This window comes from Aristolochia californica, unplaced genomic scaffold (genome assembly GCF_029961685.1).
Source record: "Aristolochia californica isolate CCGP_79_NKW_82.1479 unplaced genomic scaffold, dmAriCali1.0.hap1 SCAF_11, whole genome shotgun sequence".
NCBI classification, from domain to species: domain Eukaryota; kingdom Viridiplantae; phylum Streptophyta; class Magnoliopsida; order Piperales; family Aristolochiaceae; genus Aristolochia; species Aristolochia californica.
The window spans coordinates 33,660,913-33,681,714 of record NW_027181782.1 but is presented as its reverse complement, the minus strand read 5'-3'; the positions used below and the strand labels follow the sequence as shown (position 1 = coordinate 33,681,714).

General features: G+C 38.8%; 3 protein-coding genes across 3 annotated transcripts; 2 read left to right on the top strand and 1 right to left on the bottom strand.

Annotated features, from left to right (window-relative positions):
* The first annotated feature begins 162 nt into the window (after positions 1–162).
* On the top strand, positions 163–7,953 carry LOC137944906 (uncharacterized). Its single transcript, XM_068790708.1, has 13 exons — positions 163–984; positions 4,150–4,231; positions 4,318–4,374; positions 4,884–4,939; positions 5,301–5,508; positions 5,708–5,794; positions 5,873–5,947; positions 6,021–6,104; positions 6,260–6,324; positions 6,832–7,075; positions 7,162–7,250; positions 7,352–7,466; positions 7,555–7,953. Exons 1-13 carry the CDS (start codon positions 353–355, stop codon positions 7,594–7,596), a joined length of 1,836 nt encoding a protein of 611 aa, XP_068646809.1. The 5' UTR covers positions 163–352; the 3' UTR covers positions 7,597–7,953.
* A 400-nt stretch (positions 7,954–8,353) lies between these two features.
* Positions 8,354–13,568, bottom strand: LOC137944905 (synaptotagmin-1-like). The gene is made up of 12 exons (XM_068790706.1): positions 12,948–13,568; positions 11,703–11,801; positions 11,566–11,616; positions 11,326–11,449; positions 11,095–11,213; positions 10,818–10,919; positions 10,648–10,722; positions 9,927–10,003; positions 9,587–9,833; positions 9,033–9,386; positions 8,816–8,944; positions 8,354–8,664 (listed from the first exon to the last, which is right to left on the bottom strand). Exons 1-12 carry the CDS (start codon positions 13,056–13,058, stop codon positions 8,539–8,541), a joined length of 1,614 nt encoding a protein of 537 aa, XP_068646807.1. The 5' UTR covers positions 13,059–13,568; the 3' UTR covers positions 8,354–8,538.
* Positions 13,569–18,577: 5,009 nt separating this feature from the next.
* LOC137943820 (uncharacterized) lies at positions 18,578–19,192 on the top strand. Its single transcript, XM_068789254.1, has one exon. The coding sequence runs from the start codon at positions 18,578–18,580 to the stop codon at positions 19,190–19,192; it is 615 nt and encodes a 204-aa protein (XP_068645355.1).
* The last annotated feature ends 1,610 nt before the right edge of the window (positions 19,193–20,802 follow it).

Sequence of the window (20,802 nt, the reverse complement as noted above, 5' to 3'; positions counted from 1 at the left end):
TATGGCATATTCATTTGATGATTTCCCCACCTCACTAAAAATGTAGCGTAGTATTAAGGTTAACCGGAGACCCCAATGGTTCGCACCATGGCGCAGAGCAGGCGCCGGCTCGATGCTCTCGTCTCCAACTAACATGAACGCCGTTTGATAATTTGATTTTTCCCACTTCGACGTTTCTGGCTCCTACACACTTCTTTACTTTTAGTTTTTCCTACTCGGACTAGGGTTTTGAGTATTTGCCGCTTCCCACAGCGCGAGCACAGTCTTATCCTATCTGCGCTCTTTGAATCCGTTTCTTCCATCACATTTTGTTGGTTTCCAGGGGCCCTGGAAGCTCTGTTGGAGCCTGTTGATGGATTTTGACGAGTACGATTACTTGGAGAAGACGGTGGAAAATCCTGATTTGCCGAAAGGGAAGGAATCTGCAAACGGCGACGCGGTGAGGTCGGATGAGAAGGACAGGAGCAGGGGCTCAAAGCAGGGGGGCGGCCGTGATCTGGACAGGGACGGTCGGTCTAAGCGGTCCAGGGGAGAGGATGATGCAGCCGAGGATGAGCGATCGCACAGGAGGAACTCGTCGCAGCGTCGATTGTCGCCGGATCAGTCGTTGAGGGACGAGAGGGATCGGCCTAGGGGCGGCGGGGACCGGAGGGAGAGGGAGAGGGAGAGGGAGAAGGAGAGGGAAAGAGCTGAAAGGAATGGGAAGGACAGAGAAAGGGAAAGAGAAAAGGAGAGGGATAGAGAGAAGGATAAAGGGAGAGAAAAAGAGAGAGACAAGGAGAAGGATAGAGCCAGGGAACGTGAACGCGAACGCGAGAGTAAGGAGAGGGAACGGGAGCGGGAGAGACGAAGGCGGAGCAGCAGTCGTTCTGAAAGACAGCGCGAGGAGATCGAGAAGGATGCTGAGCGTACCAGAGAGAAAGAACTGAAAGAAAAAGAAAAGGAAAGGGAGTTTAAGGACCGTGATCGAGAACGAGATGGCAGGTATTTGCTGTACACATCCATCGATTTTGTTTCAATGCAAGATAAACGAATAACTGTGGTTAAACAAATTGGCGAAGTTATTGCTTGTATTCTTCAAACACGGGAGCAAATATATTTCGTGTTTCTTTCTCGTCCAATAACCCTAGAAAGGCACTGTTCAGTAAATCTTGTAAGTACCTCTCTCGATTGCCTTGTAAGTTTACGGATACCTGGAGGCTGGAAAACGGCTAGATCTTATGTCTGTAGAAGTGTTTAATCGTTGAAAGTTCTAAGACACGGTGTCTGAAGCATCCCATGTTTGATGGAACGAACCATAGAATCCCTTATCCAAAGATAACAATCGGCGTACCCTAGATTCTGATTAAGACAGGACTTGACTGAAGAAACCGATTGAACCTAATTATTTTAGATTTTTTTCGTCTCTTTTTGAAAAATTACTTTCTTTACTTCATTTAGATAAACGCGGGGCTTCATGTCTGAAGAGATCCTGAGTAGCATCATTACATCCATCATGTATGTAGTCAGCCATAGATTAAGTTGCCAGTCTGGTTTCTGTTGAGAGTATGGAAGTGCTGGTGGTAGATCCATGTGTTAGGTCTGCAGGATTTCTGGATTTCAGCAAGAAATTGCGCAAAGGTTCACATTGTGAGAATTCTTAATTACGGTAGGGTTCTTAAGGTAGTAGGACTATTTGCAGTGGCATGGTCTCCTTGTTATCTCTGTCTTAGAGTGCTTGCAATTTCGTAATGCTTAATATCAGAAAGTGCAAACCGTCTGTAATGCAAATAACTGACCTTTTATACTTGCAACCAGCACATACTTTTTCCTTCTAGGAGTAAGGTTATCCCATATTTACCCTGATTGTCCCAGGGCTTACCTATACTTCTTCTGTTGGGTTGTTATCGAATACAGTTGTGTATCATGTCTTAGGTACCTTTGCCTTTTCTCCTGGAGTCTTTTTTAGCTTCAATGCAGTAACCAGAAACTGAGTTGTTTCAAAGAGCTACGGAAATCTGCTTGCTAATGTTAAAGGCCACAATATTTCTCTCATATCATGAATTGGAATGCAGAACCAGAAAAAAACTTATTTTTGAAATAGGAAAGAAAATTTCTACAGAAAGTGATTTGAAGTTGGAGAACAAACTGTTTGTTCCGAGGAGCTAACTCCATCTCTCTTTTGGACATCTTTTTGCCTGTTATGTGGAGCTGGTTTGTGGATTTCAACTGTGCAATAGGATTTATTATAGTAGTATCCTCAAATTTAAAGCATTAGTTTTACCCAGTGGTTAGCTTTTTCTAGTATATATTATGGAGCCTACTCATCAAATTGTTTTTGAACAGTTTGCCCGTTGTATAATTAAATAACTATAAAAAAATTGTTTTTGCTAGTTCCATCTTTTTTCAAAAGGATTTCTGGTTTCTACTCAGCTTTTATAGGATACGACACCTTGATTTGAAAAATCAATGAGTAGTGCAACTGAATAGAATTGTTTGAAAGTGGTCATCAGCTGAATTGCTAATGGAGCTGAGCCACATTGGTTTTTCCTGCACTACTTTGACAATATTGAAGACCTTAACTGGTACTTATCACTCACTTGGACTTGCATCTGTGTAAGGCTAGTCATGACAGTGACTGTTTTGATATGAAGAATCAAATTTAACAGTGTAGTTGTAAATTTTGGCACCGTTCAGTTTTTGTTTTTTATGTCGAGTCTCAATAAATACCTCTTTTTTGTCTTATACGAAATTTCTCACTTTGTTTTTCATTCTATACATCTTTAAATGTTCATGTGAAGTTCAAATACAGATGCAGGGAAGGTGCCCAGTCTATTCATTGTGTTGCACTTTTTTATGTTTTTACTCTGACTTGCTTGTGGTTTATTTAATGCTTTCATATGATGGGTTTTTGTGTTTGTCTTATCACTTGTGATAAGCTTAAACGTTAGTAGTTCTACTGTTATTAATTTAGAATACTTAATATTAAACAGCAGATTCTGGTAACTCGCAGATATGCTAGAGCAGTCTTCAAATGGTGTTCTGGCAATGAGCCAGACCAGGAAGTGGAGGTTAGATTCTTTAAAAAAGTTCATCCTTCCTAGATCATCTAAGGATGGAGCCTTGATCCACCTGTTGCTGATGAACTAGTGGTTGCAAAGAGAAGGGTTGTCATGTTGTGTGATTTTGGTTATCCTGCAACTGAGAGCAAAGTGGCTTAATTGTAATTTATTCTGTTGCAGACGTGCTGGTGGGGAGAGTCATGGGCATTGCTTCACAGGATCACTTCATCTTCTGATGCTTGTGAGGAAAAATGGGTGTTCCTTTCACAGCCAGAGAGCCATGATTGTTTTGCAGGATTTACTTTTATGGCTTCAGCTGGTGATTATTTTTTGAAAAGAGTATGACATAATCTATACTAGTTGGACACTCAACCTAAGGTCCTTCAGAAGTCAAATCTTGCAACTTAGGTTCTTTTTCCTGTAACCTAGTGAAGTCATGGTTTTGATTTTATGAAATCACCAACCCTGCTGGTTTTGCCACCTTTTACCCTTAGAAGCCCAGTTCCCTTTTCAATGATTTTCTTTTGTTGTTTGTTTGTCTCATGGAGCTTCGTCCCAGTTTAACTTATACTTATCCTTGTTTCTTCATTATCCTGATAAACACCTTTAAAGCAGCAAATCTTTTGGGTGTACTTTCTCAATTCTATTTGTTGTTGCTTTGACTCAACAAAAGAGAATGAAGTTGGCTGGTCACTGTTTGCAGGGACGTGTTTGTTGTTGCAAGAACCCTTGGTATTCATTTTTTTGGTTGATTGATTGATTGATTACTTTAGTTGCTTCAAATGTAAGCATGATATGTGGCAGTTCTTAAATATTCTCCACATTGATATACAAAATGAACAGTCAGTTTGTTTCTTTTCGCTGCCTGAATTTGTATACATGCTGTGCATATCAAATTATGATGTGTTTGTAGATCTGATATTTTACCCTCCGTGAGGAGAAATTTGTGGTTTTGTGTATATTCTTAGTTTATCTTCTGATATGCATCAACATTATTTGTGGTTTGGTTATGCTCATTATGGTAATTTGTTATGTTGTATGATATCTAGTTCCTTTTCTTTTTCATCTGTTGTTTCCTGGTGAAGCTACAATGTTTTCTGTTATGCAGGCGTTATAGAGAGAAGAAAGAAGAAGCTGCTGAGCCAGAGGCTGATCCAGAACGGGATCAAAGGACTGTATTTGCATATCAGGTATATTGTCCTCAACAAAATTTCCTTGAATATCTGTGTTGGATTATGTTCTTTGACATAGTTGTCATTGCTCTTTATTTTGGCAGATCTGTTTGAAGGCAGATGAAAGAGATGTATATGAATTTTTTTCAAGGGCCGGCAAGGTTAGTGTGACTGATATTTTGTCAGTAGTTTTTTTTTTTACTTTTTTAATTGGTCTGACTTAAGGTTGTTTCTATTATTTTACTCGTATTTAAAGCGAGAGAAATATAGAGGCGTTTCTAATTAAAGAATCTTAAGGTTAATTGTCATTAGGAGCTTCCAGTCTTTTCATTTAAACTCTTATTTTTAGGTGTAAAATTGTGTAATTGAGTGGTTGAATATTCTCGATCACTTCATTAGAATGCCTTCAATGGAGCAATGATGTTTGTCTGCAGTTTCTGATTTTTCTCTTTTCATCTTCTTCTTTTTCTGTTTTGTCCTTTTGTCTTGATGAGTTTAATGTGCACTCAAAATGTGACAGACAATTATATAGGCTGCATCTCATGGTGCAATAATTAACCTATGATGTATATTTGTCGTTGAACACCGTTTGTAAGTTGAAGTTTTCAAAAATGTTATTACTATGCTTACATTTGTTTGTGCTTCATTGCCTTATGTTCTCTGTCTTCAGGTACGGGATGTGCGCCTCATAATGGATCGCAATTCAAGGCGCTCAAAGGGTGTAGGGTATACTTCTTCCTGAGTCCAAGTGTTTGCTCCAGCTTTTACATTAGCCTTCCTAGCATTATTCATGTGGCTTAACAAACAGTTTGGGAACCCATTAAATGAAACTTGCCCTTTTTCACCTTTAAGATAAAGTGGGACCGAACATTAGTGCCAATGTTGTTTAACATATTGCTTTTTGTAATTTCGCTTGTCCCTGAAATTAATCTTAAAACCTATCATGGCTAGATAGTGCTTCTAATTTATGTATGTGGCTGTATGTAGTTGGTTAGCATGGATAGAATGGTTTCTTTAACATCTGGGGAGTTTTTGTGAAATGTATTAGTTCATTTGTCTGACTGTTAATTATGGTTTATATCTCCAGATATATTGAGTTTTATGATGTCATGTCCGTTCCAATGGCAATAGCGCTATCTGGTCAGTTGCTTCTTGGTCAACCAGTGATGGTGAAGCCATCAGAGGCTGAAAAGAATCTTGTTCAGTCAACTACTACTGCGGCTGGTGCAGCAGGGGCTAGAAGACTATATGTTGGAAACCTGCATTTCAACATCACAGAAGAGCAGCTTCGACAGGTAAAACATGTGGGAATCTTGGCTGCAGTGTGGTAATATTTACTGTCCTGTACTTTTTCCCCCTTTTTGTCTTGGAGGATATTTCTCATCCCTGGTTTTATCTTGGATATGAGCTTATGCTTTCTATTTCCCCCCATTAAAAATTGGATTTCTTCTTCTTATATTGACTCTCCTGACTGTTTTTCAAATTTCTTTGCAGGTTTTTGAACCATTTGGTACAGTGGAGCTGGTTCAGTTACCTCTTGACCCAGAAACAGGCCAGTGCAAGGGCTTCGGCTTTGTCCAAGTGAGTATGTAGATTATTAGTTGCTTCTTGCAAACTTATGTACTTGATGCAAACTAAAGATATTGCTGCTTCACGCAGTTTGCACGCCTCGAAGATGCTAAAGCTGCACAGAGCTTGAATGGACAACTTGATATTGCTGGCAGGATAATTAAGGTACACACCTGAGCTTAATTTAATTAATACCACGATTCTTGTTGTTTTGAACCATATAACTTTTTGATTGTAGGTTTCTGCTGTTACTGATCAAGTTGGAATGCAAGATGTTGGGGCAAATGCTGCTGATTTTGATGATGATGACGGTGGAGGCTTGGTCAGTATTGGTTCTTCCTGTTCCTTTGGCTGCTTTCAGCTATCTGATACTTGTGGAGAGACCATTGAACACTGGCTAATATTCTGCATTCATTTGCATTTGAATTTTATTTTCTAATTGTTGTTTCCAATGTGCTTTTATTTCTATTTTTGCAGTCACTTAATGCTCGTTCCAGAGCCATCCTCATGCAGAAATTGGACCGCAGTGGAACTGCTACAAGGTATATCTTTTTCCTTCTTAAGTGATACAAGGTAGGTTTTTAACTTGCAATTGCTTTTGTTCGGTCACTGGTTAAATCCCCCCCCCCCCCCCCCCAAAAAAAAAAAAAAAAAAGAAGCTTCTGTGTAGATTCAAGGTTCTGCGAAGCGAAGTGATAGTTAAATGTGACAAACCATGCTTTCAGCCTTGCATTTTGGTACTTTCATCCGTTGCTTCCATTATAAGGGTCATTGGAAAATTTTGTGGTTAATGCTTCTAATCTTTCCTGCGTTTTGAGCTCACACATGCAATACCCACCAGGGACATGAGTCATTCAAAAGCGTTACAATGAAGTTCACCCCTCTCTTAGCCTTGATAGCTGTTGTTTTGGGTATTGCTAGTTTATTGGGAAACCTGTGATTCACAACACTAGCCTCCCTCTCCCATGTGCATGCTTGGAGATCAATGAGCATGACTCAGGCAGGAGCACAGTAAAAAACAAATTTTAACATGTTTCTGTTGTTTCCAGTATTGCTGGTTCATTGGGAAACCCTGTGGTTAATGGTACTAGCCTCCCTCCTGTGGCCCCTGCCCTTGGTGTGTCCCCTGCCATTGCTTCCCTGGCACCAATCCTTGGTCAGGCATCTGTACCTCCGCTTGGAGTTCCTGGCTCAGTCCTCTCTGTTGGTTCTTTGGCAGCTCCCCCAGTCAGTGCTGTTATGATTCCAACAGAATGTCTTCTGCTGACAAATATGTTTGACCCAAAGATAGAGGTTGGTTGCATTCAACTTACTCCTCAGTAGCTTTTTGGTGTTTTTTTTTATTTTTGTCATTCTAATTTGAGACTGTCATGTTTCAGACGGAACCCGATTTTGATATGGAGATCAAGGATGATGTTCTTGAAGAATGTTCAAAATTCGGTATGGTGAACCACATCTATGTAGACAAGTAAGTTCACACTGAAAATCAATTTAACAGCTCAAATGTTTGCAGATAATTTCTCTGAATTTTCTTTATCTATAGATCTAAGATTTGACTTTTCCCATCAGGAATAGCGAGGGCCATGTATATTTACGTTTTGGTGCTGCTACATCTGCCATTAGTGCACAACGAGCTCTCAATGGAAGATGGTTTGCAGGAAAGCAGATATCAGCGACATTTATGGTATGGTGTTGGTATTTTGATATCCCCGCTGTTTAGTTAATTCTGGTTCCAAAATTCTGATATATATTTATTTTTGAATCAACCCCAGATTCCAGCAAATTACGAGGCAAAGTTCCCAGACAGCAAATAAAGGTCTACCTGTAACACCATCAGATGGAGGAAACAGTTTTTGAGTATTCTTTTGAATACACCAAACTTGTTCATCTTTACTGCAGGCTGTGCTACGTGGCCTAAATTGCCTTAAGAGAGCAGTACTACTCAGTATGTTTTCTTCAGCCACTCCTACTGCATGAGCTGCTGGATACTTTGGGCTTGAAAGGAGGAAGAGATTGTGATGCTGTTGGTGTAGTTTCTTTTGGTACTTGTATTTCTTCTCTTTTCAACCAACAGCTTTTGTAAAATTTCAGATTCTATCTAAATGTCAGTCAGTCTTGTGGAAAACCCGCATTTGGGATATCTATTATTAAATTTTAGGTGGCTTATTTTCTGTATTGGCCCAGATACGCAATTCTCCATTTTAATTGGCAATTTTGTCGAAGCAGGCATGCTTTATGGTTTGCAGGAAAATAAGCTTCATTAAGAAAATTTTCTACACCCGGCTGCAGCCACTGTTCCCCCTATGCTGGAGAGACATTGTATTTGTAGAAGTTTTTGTATCCATCGACTGGATGCCAGAAGTTGAAATGCAACTAGGGCTCAGTAACTCAAAACTGAAACCGACTGCAGCCACTGTTCCCCCTATGCTGGAGATGAAATCACTGAAGTGTCAACTTGTCTAGCTTCTCCAGTTTTTGCAACTTGCCCACCAAAGGCTAGCAGTACGAAATCAAACCCTCCTGGCGCAGTGGCATTTTATGAAAAATCAAAGAGCAAAAACAGCATCTATATACACATGGAATTGAATTTTCTTTTATTATCACAACAACAAGAAACAATTCAAGTGGAGATCCGCAAAAGCAAGTGTCGGTGTATTTTCCTATCTGAACAGCCATTCAAGTTCATGGTGGTAATAAATTGCTAAAATTGACTGGCCTCGCGAGTCAAATGATATGGTTTCATCAGCCATGCACTTCTACGTTCTCCACTGCAACTCAATCTGAACCTTTCCATTCTTTGAGTCAATGAGATGGTATTTCTCATTGATCCTCTTATTGCTCACGACATCAGAAAGACTGATGTCAATGTAACCAAGCGTTTCCTGATTCATAAGAGAAAGCAATGATGTAAGATTACGATAAATCAAACAACAGTAGTCGGAACAACTAACAGATGGTTAAAAAAGTTTTCCAAAGCAAGCAAACAGAAGAAACTACTGCCCATTGAGCAAAAGGTGTGCAGGAATGGCGCACCTTTGAATGGATGCCAATACTTGGAGGTCGACTGATGACTTCCACATGCATTTTATCATTAGTAGGAGGCTCCTCCAACATGAATGAGAATTCCTCGTCCCACTTTGGGTCTCGGTTTTTCTTTATGTGCTGAAAAAATGACCACATCGAAATTAGGCTATGCATGTACTGCCAACATTCATATACAGCAGCTAGTTAACATAAAAAAACATCATACCTTCGTTTTTCTTTCCTCTCCTCTGAAAAGAATACGTACGTATGGGTTTGTGTGGTGCTTTCCTTCGACATCTTGAGCTTCGTGAACTAAAACAACAAGCAATCCACCTCCCGAAGGAGTACCATCAGGGGCCTTGTCCACAACAGTTGCGTCTTCGTTAAAATCTTTTGCTAACTCCTCCTCCTTGAAAGGTTTGTATGTGACTTCCAGAACAAGCTGTCCACGGGATTTTTCATTCTGGGCGTCATTAGGATCCATACTTTTGAGCAGGTCAAGGGTCAAAGTTTTTGTCTCCTCAGGTGTAAGTTCTTTCAATGGAATTACATTCATACCCATTCTGTCATGTCTGCCAACCTGAGGAAAAATGAATGTAGACAACACATTAAGAAGCATATAGTACTACAAAAGCGATCTATACAGGGCAAACTGATGCTACATGGCGAGTGTACAGGTGGGGCTGCCATTACAGTTTGATATGTTCATCATGTGAGCCAACCATATAAGCTGAAACCATAGGTTACCAAAAGGAAAGAAAAAAGAAGACATGCACATGCCTGTTCCCAATCATAGACATTGAACTCCAACGCCTGAGATTCTGGGTCTTTAACAACCATATTAAATTCCTCATTCCATTCTGGATTTAGATTACTGTGCTTCACAGTTGTCTTCTTTGATGGAAGCTTGTCTTCTGTAAGCTTCAGCTTCACATATGGGTCTGATTTTCCCATCAGATCTTTCTTCTTAAGCTTTAAAGCCCTAACAACCTTAACATGGAGAATTCCAACTGGTCTCCTTGCAGCTCTGCAAGATTAATGAAGAGAAGACTACTTAAGGACAGGCAATTTTCAGAACGATAAACAAATCAATTTTCAAAATGACAAAAAGAAAACTCACTTTGCTGGGTCCATGATTGGTACTTCAAGAGCTTTTGGCCATAAGTACATGTTTCCAACCTGATCCTTGATTATCTCCTAGACATACAAAGGGAGGGTAAGGAACCAAAAGAGAAATACATTGGCCAATATTACATGGGAAAAAGTACAACTGATAGCAGAGGGATGATGAAATGTAGCTAGTTTGATGTTTCCACAAGTTCAGCAGGTAATAACCAGTAAAAGAATGTGGTGATAACAAAGGTCCTTCAGATGGGCGTTAATTATACATTATAATTAAAAAAATTAGATGTAAATACCAAAAAACAGATAAACACTTCATCAGACAAAAAGAAAGTTTAGAATATATGACATGCACAATATGCTAGGGGATAATCCATGCCCAACATTTTGAAGATCTAACTTTCCAATTAATATTTCTAGCAGTCTACTTCCATGTCATTGGCAGGGTTACTGCAAACATCCCGCTCTGCTGGAGGGATCGCATGATGCTGCCAACAGAAGTGGTATATGAGATGGTGCAGAGAGACCTCTCAAGATGTGGCATACACCACGATCTTATCTTACCATCCAATAGGTATAACTATTTAATTTTCTGACATAAAAATAAGAGTAATAAAGGTGACTCACTATCATCTAAAAGTATTTAGGTGAACTCAAACATGACTAGATCAAGAAGTTTAAGCAGTCAATCTGATTAAATGAAAAAGGCAGTAACATGCCTGCACCATGCTGTACAAACCAGGGATTGACATCACATCTGCCCCCAGGAGTTTTAAACCAAAGTCCACATGTGGCTGGCGACCAAAAACCATCAAGTTAGATAGTAAAATGAATGCAAATAATAGAATAATATTCATGACAAGTTTTATAATGCATTTCATTCTCACACCTTTTCCATAAGAGACACAAAAATTTTGGCAAAGCAAGGAAAGCTTGGGACCAATGGTTTCAAGGTAATTCGTGGAATAGCAAACACTTGCAAGTCCACCACCTGAATTGCTCAACAAAGAAAATATCAAATACCAATACAATACACTAGCAATATTTCCTGAAAATTCTGATAAAATAAAGTGAGCTGATTCCAATACCAATATAACAACATACTTCTCTTAGGCAATCCCTCACAGATCATAAAACTACAAATTATATAAAAATAAATCAATAACCTGAACAGTTGCTTTTAGTCCAAATGCTTTGATGGCAATGAGGACATTTGGGTTTCCTGCCCATTTTAATGAAGGTTCCATAATCAACTCTTTCTCATCAGTAAGATAGACTTTCATTCCTGAAAAGAATATGTTTATCAAAAGGGATCCTGATATTATGCAGTTAGGGATCGGAAAGGAAAGTACATTTTTCCAAAGACTTAAGGAACATGTACGAGAAAAACAACTAACCCTGGAAGGTTGGTGGAAGAGAGCCCAAGGTAAGGGTTTCAAACTCAACAGAGTCAATTTTATACTTGCCAATCTGCTCAGCTATGATGGGCTTTGTTACTTCCTTTGCTGTCTTGCAAATTGCCTAAATATAAAATAATTCCTACATCAGTGAAAGTGGAGAAAGCCTGCATTTACAGAACCATAAGAGATTTCGATCTCCTAAGGCATCTTTAGGAAAGAAAGCTTTAATATCTTTACCTTATCTAAGTAAGGCCACATAAGCTCAATGAATTTGTTCAGCCAATCGACCTTCATTGTAACAAAGAGAGAGCAAATGGTTATCAGACTTAAGCTCGTGAAAAATGTTATGATGAAAATTTATCCATAAGACATACTCGATCAATGTCCGGGTTTTTAATCCATAAAGGTATCTCTGGTAGCATGCGCTGCAAAGTTGCTGTATCTTGCTCGACAAGTGATCTGATTGAGGGATCCTAATCAAGGAAAAACAATTATGATGCTCAAATGTGTGTAAGCAATAGGAAAACTCTTACATTTGCAGCAATTGGGATTGGGGAGAAAAATATGAATAGAAGAAATAATAAAAAACAATTCATAAAAAAAGGCAGTGATCTGCACACAAAATGTTGTTCTGTCTGAAGAGATGTAATAGTAACATCAGAGCATTTCTTGGTTGGCTCAGGAAGGTGCAGATTAGAGACTTTAATTTCTTTTAATTTTTAGAGTCACCTAAAAAATTGACTACCTGAAATAGCATGGCAAATGCAGCACTAGATTTTAGGCCTTCTCATCATGTTTGTATACTCTCCCATTCCTGGGTAATTGAAGTGACCCCTATTGTTTGTTTGTTTCTTTTTCACTAAAATTATTTATATACTTTCCAAAAGAAAATTAACACTTTCTGTCATCAGCCCGTAGGGTGGATCTCAGATCATCATGCAGAGAGGATAATCAAATTTAATCACTCCTACGTCTGAGCAAAGCCAAAGTGATATAACAGATTTTTCAATGCTCATCTTCTTGTCTTCAGTAAAATTGTTTGATTTAGTCAAATTAACCCAGCAACGAATATACAATCAAAATTTCCCGTAAACCTGTGCAGAAATTCCAGAACTTTTAGTTAAAGTAGAAAACTATGAAAGGAATCTAAAGAAAAAGACGTCTAAATACTTTACACTTTTGAAACAAAAGCAGAAAAAAGACTATACAACTGTGACATCTTTCTTGAGAATTTTGGGAACCCGCAGTCTAGTCCACAGACAGTAAACATAACGTTAAACCACTATCTGCCATGCTATAGTTATCTTCTAAAAGAATTCCGAGACTGACAGAAAAGTTGAAAGTGATGAACCCGAAAAGGGCCATTTCTAGAGTATCTTCACTCAATTTCTGCTTCATTTATCCTTAATACGTGTACCCAATTGACTATAATTTGCAGGTCAATATCACCAATGTCCGAAACTAAAAGGACCAGACAAACAGACAATTCAATGACTCGTTTAGATCCCAAGGAACACAAATGAGCAGAAGCACAGTATAATTCATTCTAGAATACAGCATAAAGATGATGATATAAATAAATTTCTCGAACAAGAACGAGAAGGATAGAGAAAACTGACCTTAACATCAGTCGGTTGGAAGTATATAAACAGGTAGTACCCAATGACAAGCCCGGCAGAGATACCAATTCCAAAGCCTGAAAAACCCAGCAAAGAACTCAAGAAACCCATGTCGATTCGAATCCCAAACGACGAATTCTCCGCCCTCCACTCTTCTTACAACAAATCTCAAACCAACGGCACCAAACTCCCGCAGAGGACGACCTCTGTCTCCCCAAAATCCAAAAATGCCGAAGTCTCGCTCCAAATTACATGGAAAAGAATCGACACCCAGACAAGAACCTGCCTCAAACGAAACGAATGTAACCAACCCAATACTTCTCTCTCAATCTATTTATCTCCCTCCCTTAAAGCGCATTCATGTTTATCTGTCTGTGAAGGAAATTCAATTCAGTTCTGTGATATGAGATTGTCGGTAACGCATGTGGATGTGTGGGGTAGAGGAAAAGGAATCGCCGACCCGGACGACCTCATGAACAGTACCGAATCTACCGATACAACACGAAAAAATTCAACACAAAAAACAGCACTCAGGAGTAGGCAGAAAAACAAAGAAAAAGCAAAATTGGGAATCCCTTATTTTCCTGGTCTAGCTCGATCGGACCAACCCCATCGATGATCTCCGCTTCAAGCGTTGGAAACTCCAAAATTTATTACAGTTAATTCTTAATAAGACGAGATCCCTGTGATTTAATATTGCTCGACACTAACGTGAGCCGCGAGAGGTGGCTCTTTGCCTTTGCCCGAGTACCGGTCAAATACCTTAGCTGTTCCCTGTAAGTTTAATCAAACAAATGCCACGTGGAGACGAGGGAAGATCTTGACCGTTCTTTTTGAGGGACTCACTATTGAATCCTTCTTGGGTCATTGTCGCCAGGTAGCTGTAAAATCAGTGTAAATGGGTAAGCTGTAAACTTGGAGGGGGGAAAACCAGCTTCATTAATGAAAATAATCCTTGGTTTCTGGAGAGTTAATGGAGCAGATAAGCTTCATTTTGGTCCAGACAATTATGGAGTTATTGTTTGCAGAAAGCTTGATCTGATGGAAGAATCAGACAAAGAAAAGGCAACTTTATCATCATTAGAGACCAAATTATCCAAAGTTGGAGAAATTTTAAATATAAATTCTCTCTGTAGCCTATTGAAAAAGCTGTTGAAAGGCAATAAGGGAAGCAGCATTAACAAAAGCAAAGAGAAAGGACCCTACACAAATGAGACACTCAGGTTGTCTGATTGGAAAGGGCTAAAGGGAAAGCCTGCAAAGTGAGGGACCCTTTGGTTCATTGTGAACCACTTAACATTTCTTCCACTATGCTTCAACATCAAGTTATCTTCACTCTCTAATCCAAATTTTATCTTAGAGATTATTATTTTCAAAAATAGTGAGTGAAAAAGAAAATTTGATCATTATTTCACATTTACTAACTATTTTTTAGAACAATAATGATTAAATTCTCATTTTTTTCCTTTTCTAGGGGTTCAAACAGACCCTTAGGGAATCAATAATAAGTTTGTTTAGTAATAACAAAATCATCGGAGGGCTCATGCCTCGGCTTTTAAGTGCTACTATGATCTTTTACACATTTGGATGAAGCAACAAATTCGTCCATACCATTTGTAGAGTTCGTAAGACCATGATCGATCCAAAACGGGAAAGAATCGAAAAAATAGCAAGTCGTATCAATGGGGAACTCAAAGAATGCTTCAAATACTTCATACGACAAAAAAAATTCTCCTTGGGTCAAGCCTCATTGGTCTCATGGAGGGTTAGGTCTCATTGTTTCAAGTTCTAGTCACAAAGGGAATGCCCAAAATTGTTGTGGTCCAGCTTTGTGAATGTGCCCCTTTTGTATTATTGATGATGGAGAAGTTGTTGATATGAACCATGTTTTAAGTAGGTATAATGAGTGTATGAGAAACTTTAAACAAATTTAACACAATTACTCTTTGGACCTAAAGTTGATTAACATAGTGTTTATTAATATGCACCACATCAATAGTGGTCCCTATACCAAGTAGGAAGCCGAAGATGAAGATCAGCCGCATTATGTTGTTCATCAGTTTACGTCGTTAGTGGAGTGCCAGACTTCATGTCATCTGGATGTTGGGGATGAAGCAAAACATCATTTCCATGTTATAAAAAATGGAAAGTAGTTTTCGACCCTTTTTGTGAATCATCTAGATGAAGGAAACGCGGGGGTCCGAACCCTCAACCTTCATTTTTTTTTCCCTCTCTCTCCTTGCACCCCCCTCTCTCTCTCTCTTCTCATTTTCATTTTTTTCTCCCTCTCTCCCGCACCCCCTCTCTCATCTCCCTGTGCCACCGACATCTCTGCTCCCTCTCTTCTCTCGGACTCTCCTCTCCGGCCTCCGTCTCTCGGACTCGCCCTCTCTCCCGCACCCCCACTCTCATCTCTGTGCCTCCCTCTCTTCTCTCGGACTCAATCTCCGTTTTTCTCTCTCGCTTCTCCCTCTCTCTTATCCCTCTCGGCCTCCCTTTCTTCTATTTCTTCTCCCTCTCTTCTCCCTTTCAGCCTCCCACTCCCTTCTCTCTCTCGCTATTCTCTTTTCCCCCAAAATACCTTCCAATTTCGTTCGCTTTCTCCATTTCAATTTCGATTTCTTCGATTTTGACATTTGTACATCGATTACTTAATTCCTACTTCAATTAGGCATCAATTTCCCCATTCAGCAAAGAGCTTCTGACGTTATTGGCATCGTTGCCGAAGAAGACGATGGCCGCTTTTCTCCGTCCTGCCGAGTTGTCGTTCGAAGAAGACAACCCTGCACTATTCAAAGACGACGACATCTTGCGGAAAAAACTTTTTTGCCCAAGCCGCCTCAACCTAGTCCAAGTTAGCTCGGGATACTGCTTAGGCGAGGGGGAGAAGAAGAAGTTGATCTCCTGAACTGTTCGGCTCCAAGAAGAGGAAGACGAAGCACTGTTCATCAATTTTTCTTAAGTTAGGAAAAAATTAATTGAGCACCAAGTTTAATTAACTCATTTTTATAATTAATAAAATCAATGGTTTTAAATTTAATGGAAAAAAAATTAATTAATAATATATAAAAATATATAGTGTGTTAAAGTTAGTATGTGATAGGATTTTCCTGTTTAATTATGATTTTTTTATGTTAAAGAACACCATATATTATCAATAAATTAATAACTTAAATGTATTATATTCGTTTATGTTATTTTTAATTTTTTTTTTTTTATGATTAATCATGTGCACAATTAATTGACTCACGTAATTATTGTATTAATGTACAATAAACAGTAATCTTTAACTAATATAATATATAATTAAATTAATTAGTACAATAATATATTTTAGTTATACATTAAATTAGTTATTCGTGTAGTAATAATTTTATTTTACCTAATTTAATGTTTAAGTATTATATTGTAATTAAGTATACTTTACAAGTTACTAATTCTCTTATTTTTTGTTTTCCAGTGGACATGAACTTGTCCACACTAACATCCATTTTGAAGATGAAGATAAACTTCAAATTTTCGTTTTGTTGACTAACCCCTCCAAGCACACGTGTTCTACTTTTTCATAGTCTTCAATCCCTTTTTTTTTTTCTATAATAACATTGAAAATAATTTTTTACCTAATTTTTTCACCCGTGAATTTTTGCAATGTCACATTTGGCTTAACCCAATTTTACAAACCTTCCAATTACGAAAGAAATTTTGGTCATCAATTGGGAGGATATGCTCATGACGTGATCCTTGGAACACTAGAAAATCTGCTCAAAGATCAACATCGATGAATTATGTAATAAAAACAGAGTAATCCATGACGGAAGACTTCAAATTAATTTAGTAGCAAGTGGGTTGCCGAATTTCTTTCTTTTTCAGTGATAATTAATCTCTTCATGTCGTCGATCACAAACAGAAGAAAACAATAAACAACGACAGAAGAAATCATCAGAAGCCACAATCAGGAAAGAAGAAGCACAAAAGGAGGATAAGGTACCAGTGCGAGTCTTTGTCCGGACTCTGCAAAATAGAAATTCAGCATTTGAAATTGACAATCTTGATTTCCATGGTCGGTGCTTGACGCCGTCAACCGCCAGAAAGTTGCAGAAAGAGAAAGGTGGAGAGACTAATGCCATTGCAGTCTTGCGGCTGCACCATATTTTACTCGAAGAAGAAGCCATGGGGAGAATAGAAAATTAGAAAAGAGACGGAGCTTTCGGGGAGATCGAGAGCGAGATCGGGCAAAGCAGAATTCTAGATTCCGGATCATTGGATTATCACGTAGAAGACGTCCCAGAAGTCCTTAATTAATTTCTTCCGTGAATTAGCAGCTGATCGGCGTATGACAAATATTAATATGTTGCAGAAATATCAATTCATTTCTGTGCATTTCCACTGTGGATTACTGAACCCATTCACGAGAATGAAATCCCGAAACTGAATGTATTATTTTGAGACCCAGGAAGAAAAAAGCAGGGTACAGAGCCGCCGCCCATCCAATCCATGATTCCTTAGAATGGGAGAAAAAACAATGAGCTGACCTTTTCCAATCATTATTTTTTCTCTTGAACAAAGATGATCGAAAAGAGCTGGAAATTATTTCATGATTTGCCTTCTCTTTCTCTAACTCCAGAAGGATTAGAATAAAGAAAAGGAAGCTTTGAGGGTCTGCATTGCACATGGCAGACAAATCCCGATTTAATCTGTACCAAAAACTGAAAGGATTTTCAGTCGAGACTTCGATGTTTCCTGTCCCCGCAATCGCAGATGGTCGGTGCTCGATCGAAACCAGCTCCGGCGGTCACGATCGCCACCAATATCAAACACCCGTCACATCCCCCTCATTTTATTCGATTTGTTTTTTATCCTAACCCAACACCAAAAAATAAAAACTATGCCGTTGCTATCATTTCCCTCCCGTGAGGCAATTTAACGACACTGACGGCCGACGGGGCAGCCTGCAAATTTTGTGGCCGGACGCCCCCGGTCGCTTTCAGTTCGAGGAAGCGGATGAGAGATCTGACGGCCAAGACCTCTCTAACGGTAAAATGCAGTTCGGAAATCCAACGGTCCGCGTCACATCGGCGGTTCGTGAGCTTTGGAGGAGCACACTGTGGTGTGTTGTCGGCAAATTAGGAAGAAAAAAGAAAAGTAAATTAATTAATTTTATTTATTTATTATATAATGTATTATTTAAAAAAAAAGAGCCGTTATGGAGTTCTCTATAAAGAGCCACCACTGAAGAAGAATCTCAATTATCAGTCTTCGTAGCCAACACTCCTTTCGAAAGAAAAAAGAAAAATAGTTGGTTTTTGTGTAGAAATCTATCTTCTGATCAGAAGAATCATTGTAGAGATCTTTTGATTTTTTTTTATTGTTGTTGATATTGTATGGTTGTCGTTTGATCTCTCTGTTGTGTTGTTTGGATGAGCAGTGTCGAATTGGTTGCTTTTGATTAAGATTGAGGAGTGTAGTAGGAATCTGCTTCTTTTTTTAGCAGTTTGGATAGTTTTTATCAAATAAAGTTAAGATTTTGTGGGAATTTGTTGGAGTTTGAGGCTTTGGATCAAGTTATTCGAGATCATTGCCGATTTATTTAATTTTTTTGGTTAATTCGAACTCTCTTGGTTGGTTCTTTAATGGAGACTGTTATTTATACAGAGAAGACGATTCCAACTTTCTGTCAAAGCAAGAATCCGAGGAGACGTGTCAGATCTTCGGAGAATCTTGTCACTCCGGATTATAATCATATTTCTTCAATCTGTGGCGGTTTAGTCTCTTCCCCGTTCTCTTCGTTCTCGAGTTTTTATCCTCAGCAGCCGCCTCTTTTGCCTCTACCGATCGCCAGATCGGTTTCTTATATACCTCCGAGTCAGAAGTTTGGAAAAACGAAGCCTCTAAATCTGACTCCGGAGAAGCCGAAATCTTGTTCTTCTGCTGGTAATTATCAGAAAATTAAAGGTAAGGATCCGTCTCAATTCAAGACTGCGGCTTCGACGGATCGGCTTGGACAGGATTCGGTCGATCTCCCGCCTTCCCCTGCGAATCGACAGGTTTTGAAGGCTCGGTCTCTGCAAATCGATGTAGATGATTTTTCCGGATCGATTTTTTCTCTTTCTCCGCACCCCAGCAACCTTCCCCTGCCGAAATTCTCTTTACAGCCTAAAGCCAAAACCAGATGCAACGCGGAAGCTTCCGAAGGAATTGATGCCGGTGCAACCGACAATCTCAGGCGCATGCTTCGTCTCCGTTGAGGTGAGACTCGCCCTGTTGGATCTTAGTTTTCCATAGAATCTGCAGGTGATGGTCAAGAAGAAGATGGATGCAAGTAATTTTATATCTTTTTTCCTTTCTTTTTCAATCTTTTCTTTTCGCTTGATCACCTCTGGTTTTTGAAGGAAGGTGCAAAGAAGAAAAGATACAAGGGTTACTCTTTAGTTTTTCCTTTTGTATAAAATGTAAAAGTGGACAAGGTGTGTGGCGTGGATCATCGATTATTTGTTGTTTCGGTGAACCTAGAACTGCTTATACACCGAGGCTACGGAATAAGGGTTTGTGTTTTTCCTCTTTTCTGTTTCCTGTATAAAATCGGTGTTCTCAGTTCTGTAATGTCTGAAGATCACGTTATAGCAAATAAAAAGTTCTGCAAGGATGGCAGATTTGTGTTTTCCATCTCTCTAGCTCTCACAAGAAAAATCCACCCGTCTGGAAGAAGATTTTGGTATTCTTTTCTGCTTCATACTTCAAGTATTGGGGAATCCATGACAGCGGAGAGGAAGATTGAGGAGAATCGAAGCAATCCAATGGATAAATCATGTCTGTAAGTTGTAGTAGGAAATTGAGACCCAGGTTGCTTTACTCGAAATGATATTTGGACTCTTTCTCTGAACCCCATCTGTTTTATTTATTTATTTCTAGCATAAAAATCTAGATGATGATCCCACGAATGGATGAAGCTTTTAGTTTTTCGTTTTATTTTCTTCCTTAACGTAGGTTGTATGGGGGAGGCGTGTAATTTCTCAGTGGAGATCTTGTTGTAGTAGGCCAGTTTGGTAGAGAAAATTAGATTTGACAAAATGGGTATCGTATATTCAAAATTTTTATTGTTACATTACATTCTACCAATTTACACACAAGAATACATTCTGATTTCTCTCACGAAGTTTTTGCTGTATGAAGCTTTTGTAATAATAGCCGCCAATTGGTCTTCAGATTTTTAACAAACGGATATCGAATTATTATCTACTTTCACATGTTTAGTTCGATCATGTTGACCGGATTTTATACGAGATATCAATAGTTGCCTAGTTATCACATAATAAATAACTAGGTTCCCTCCAACAAACGTAAAATAGCTTAAAGCCATCACATCTCTTCTATTTGAAATTCTTTGCCCAATTAGCATTTAACCTTTAGTGGTTATTTCTTGAGAACATAAGTCCTTTTTCTAGGGACTCACAATGGGTTGAAGAATTTGACTCACAATGAATATGATCTTCACTTGGTAATTGGCTTATTTCATAGGCGACGTCAGGTTGGGTATCTTCAGACACTCCAATAGTCTTTTAGATAATAAATCTAGGATATATTTTCGTTGAGAAAGGAAAACCTAACTTCAATTCCCAAAAAATATTTTGAGTCCTCCCACATTTTTCATCTCAAATTCTATTGCCTGCTATTTCTTCTGTAATTATCATATGGACTATCAACAATCTTACCTCGTTGATGTTTTGTTGAAAGCCTTATATTTTCTCATTACCAAGCTCAATTACCCAAACTTAACGCTTTAGGAAATTGCTTCAAGCCATACAGTGTGCGTACAACTTGCACACCTTTATTTTCGAATTTGTCATATATCCTGAAG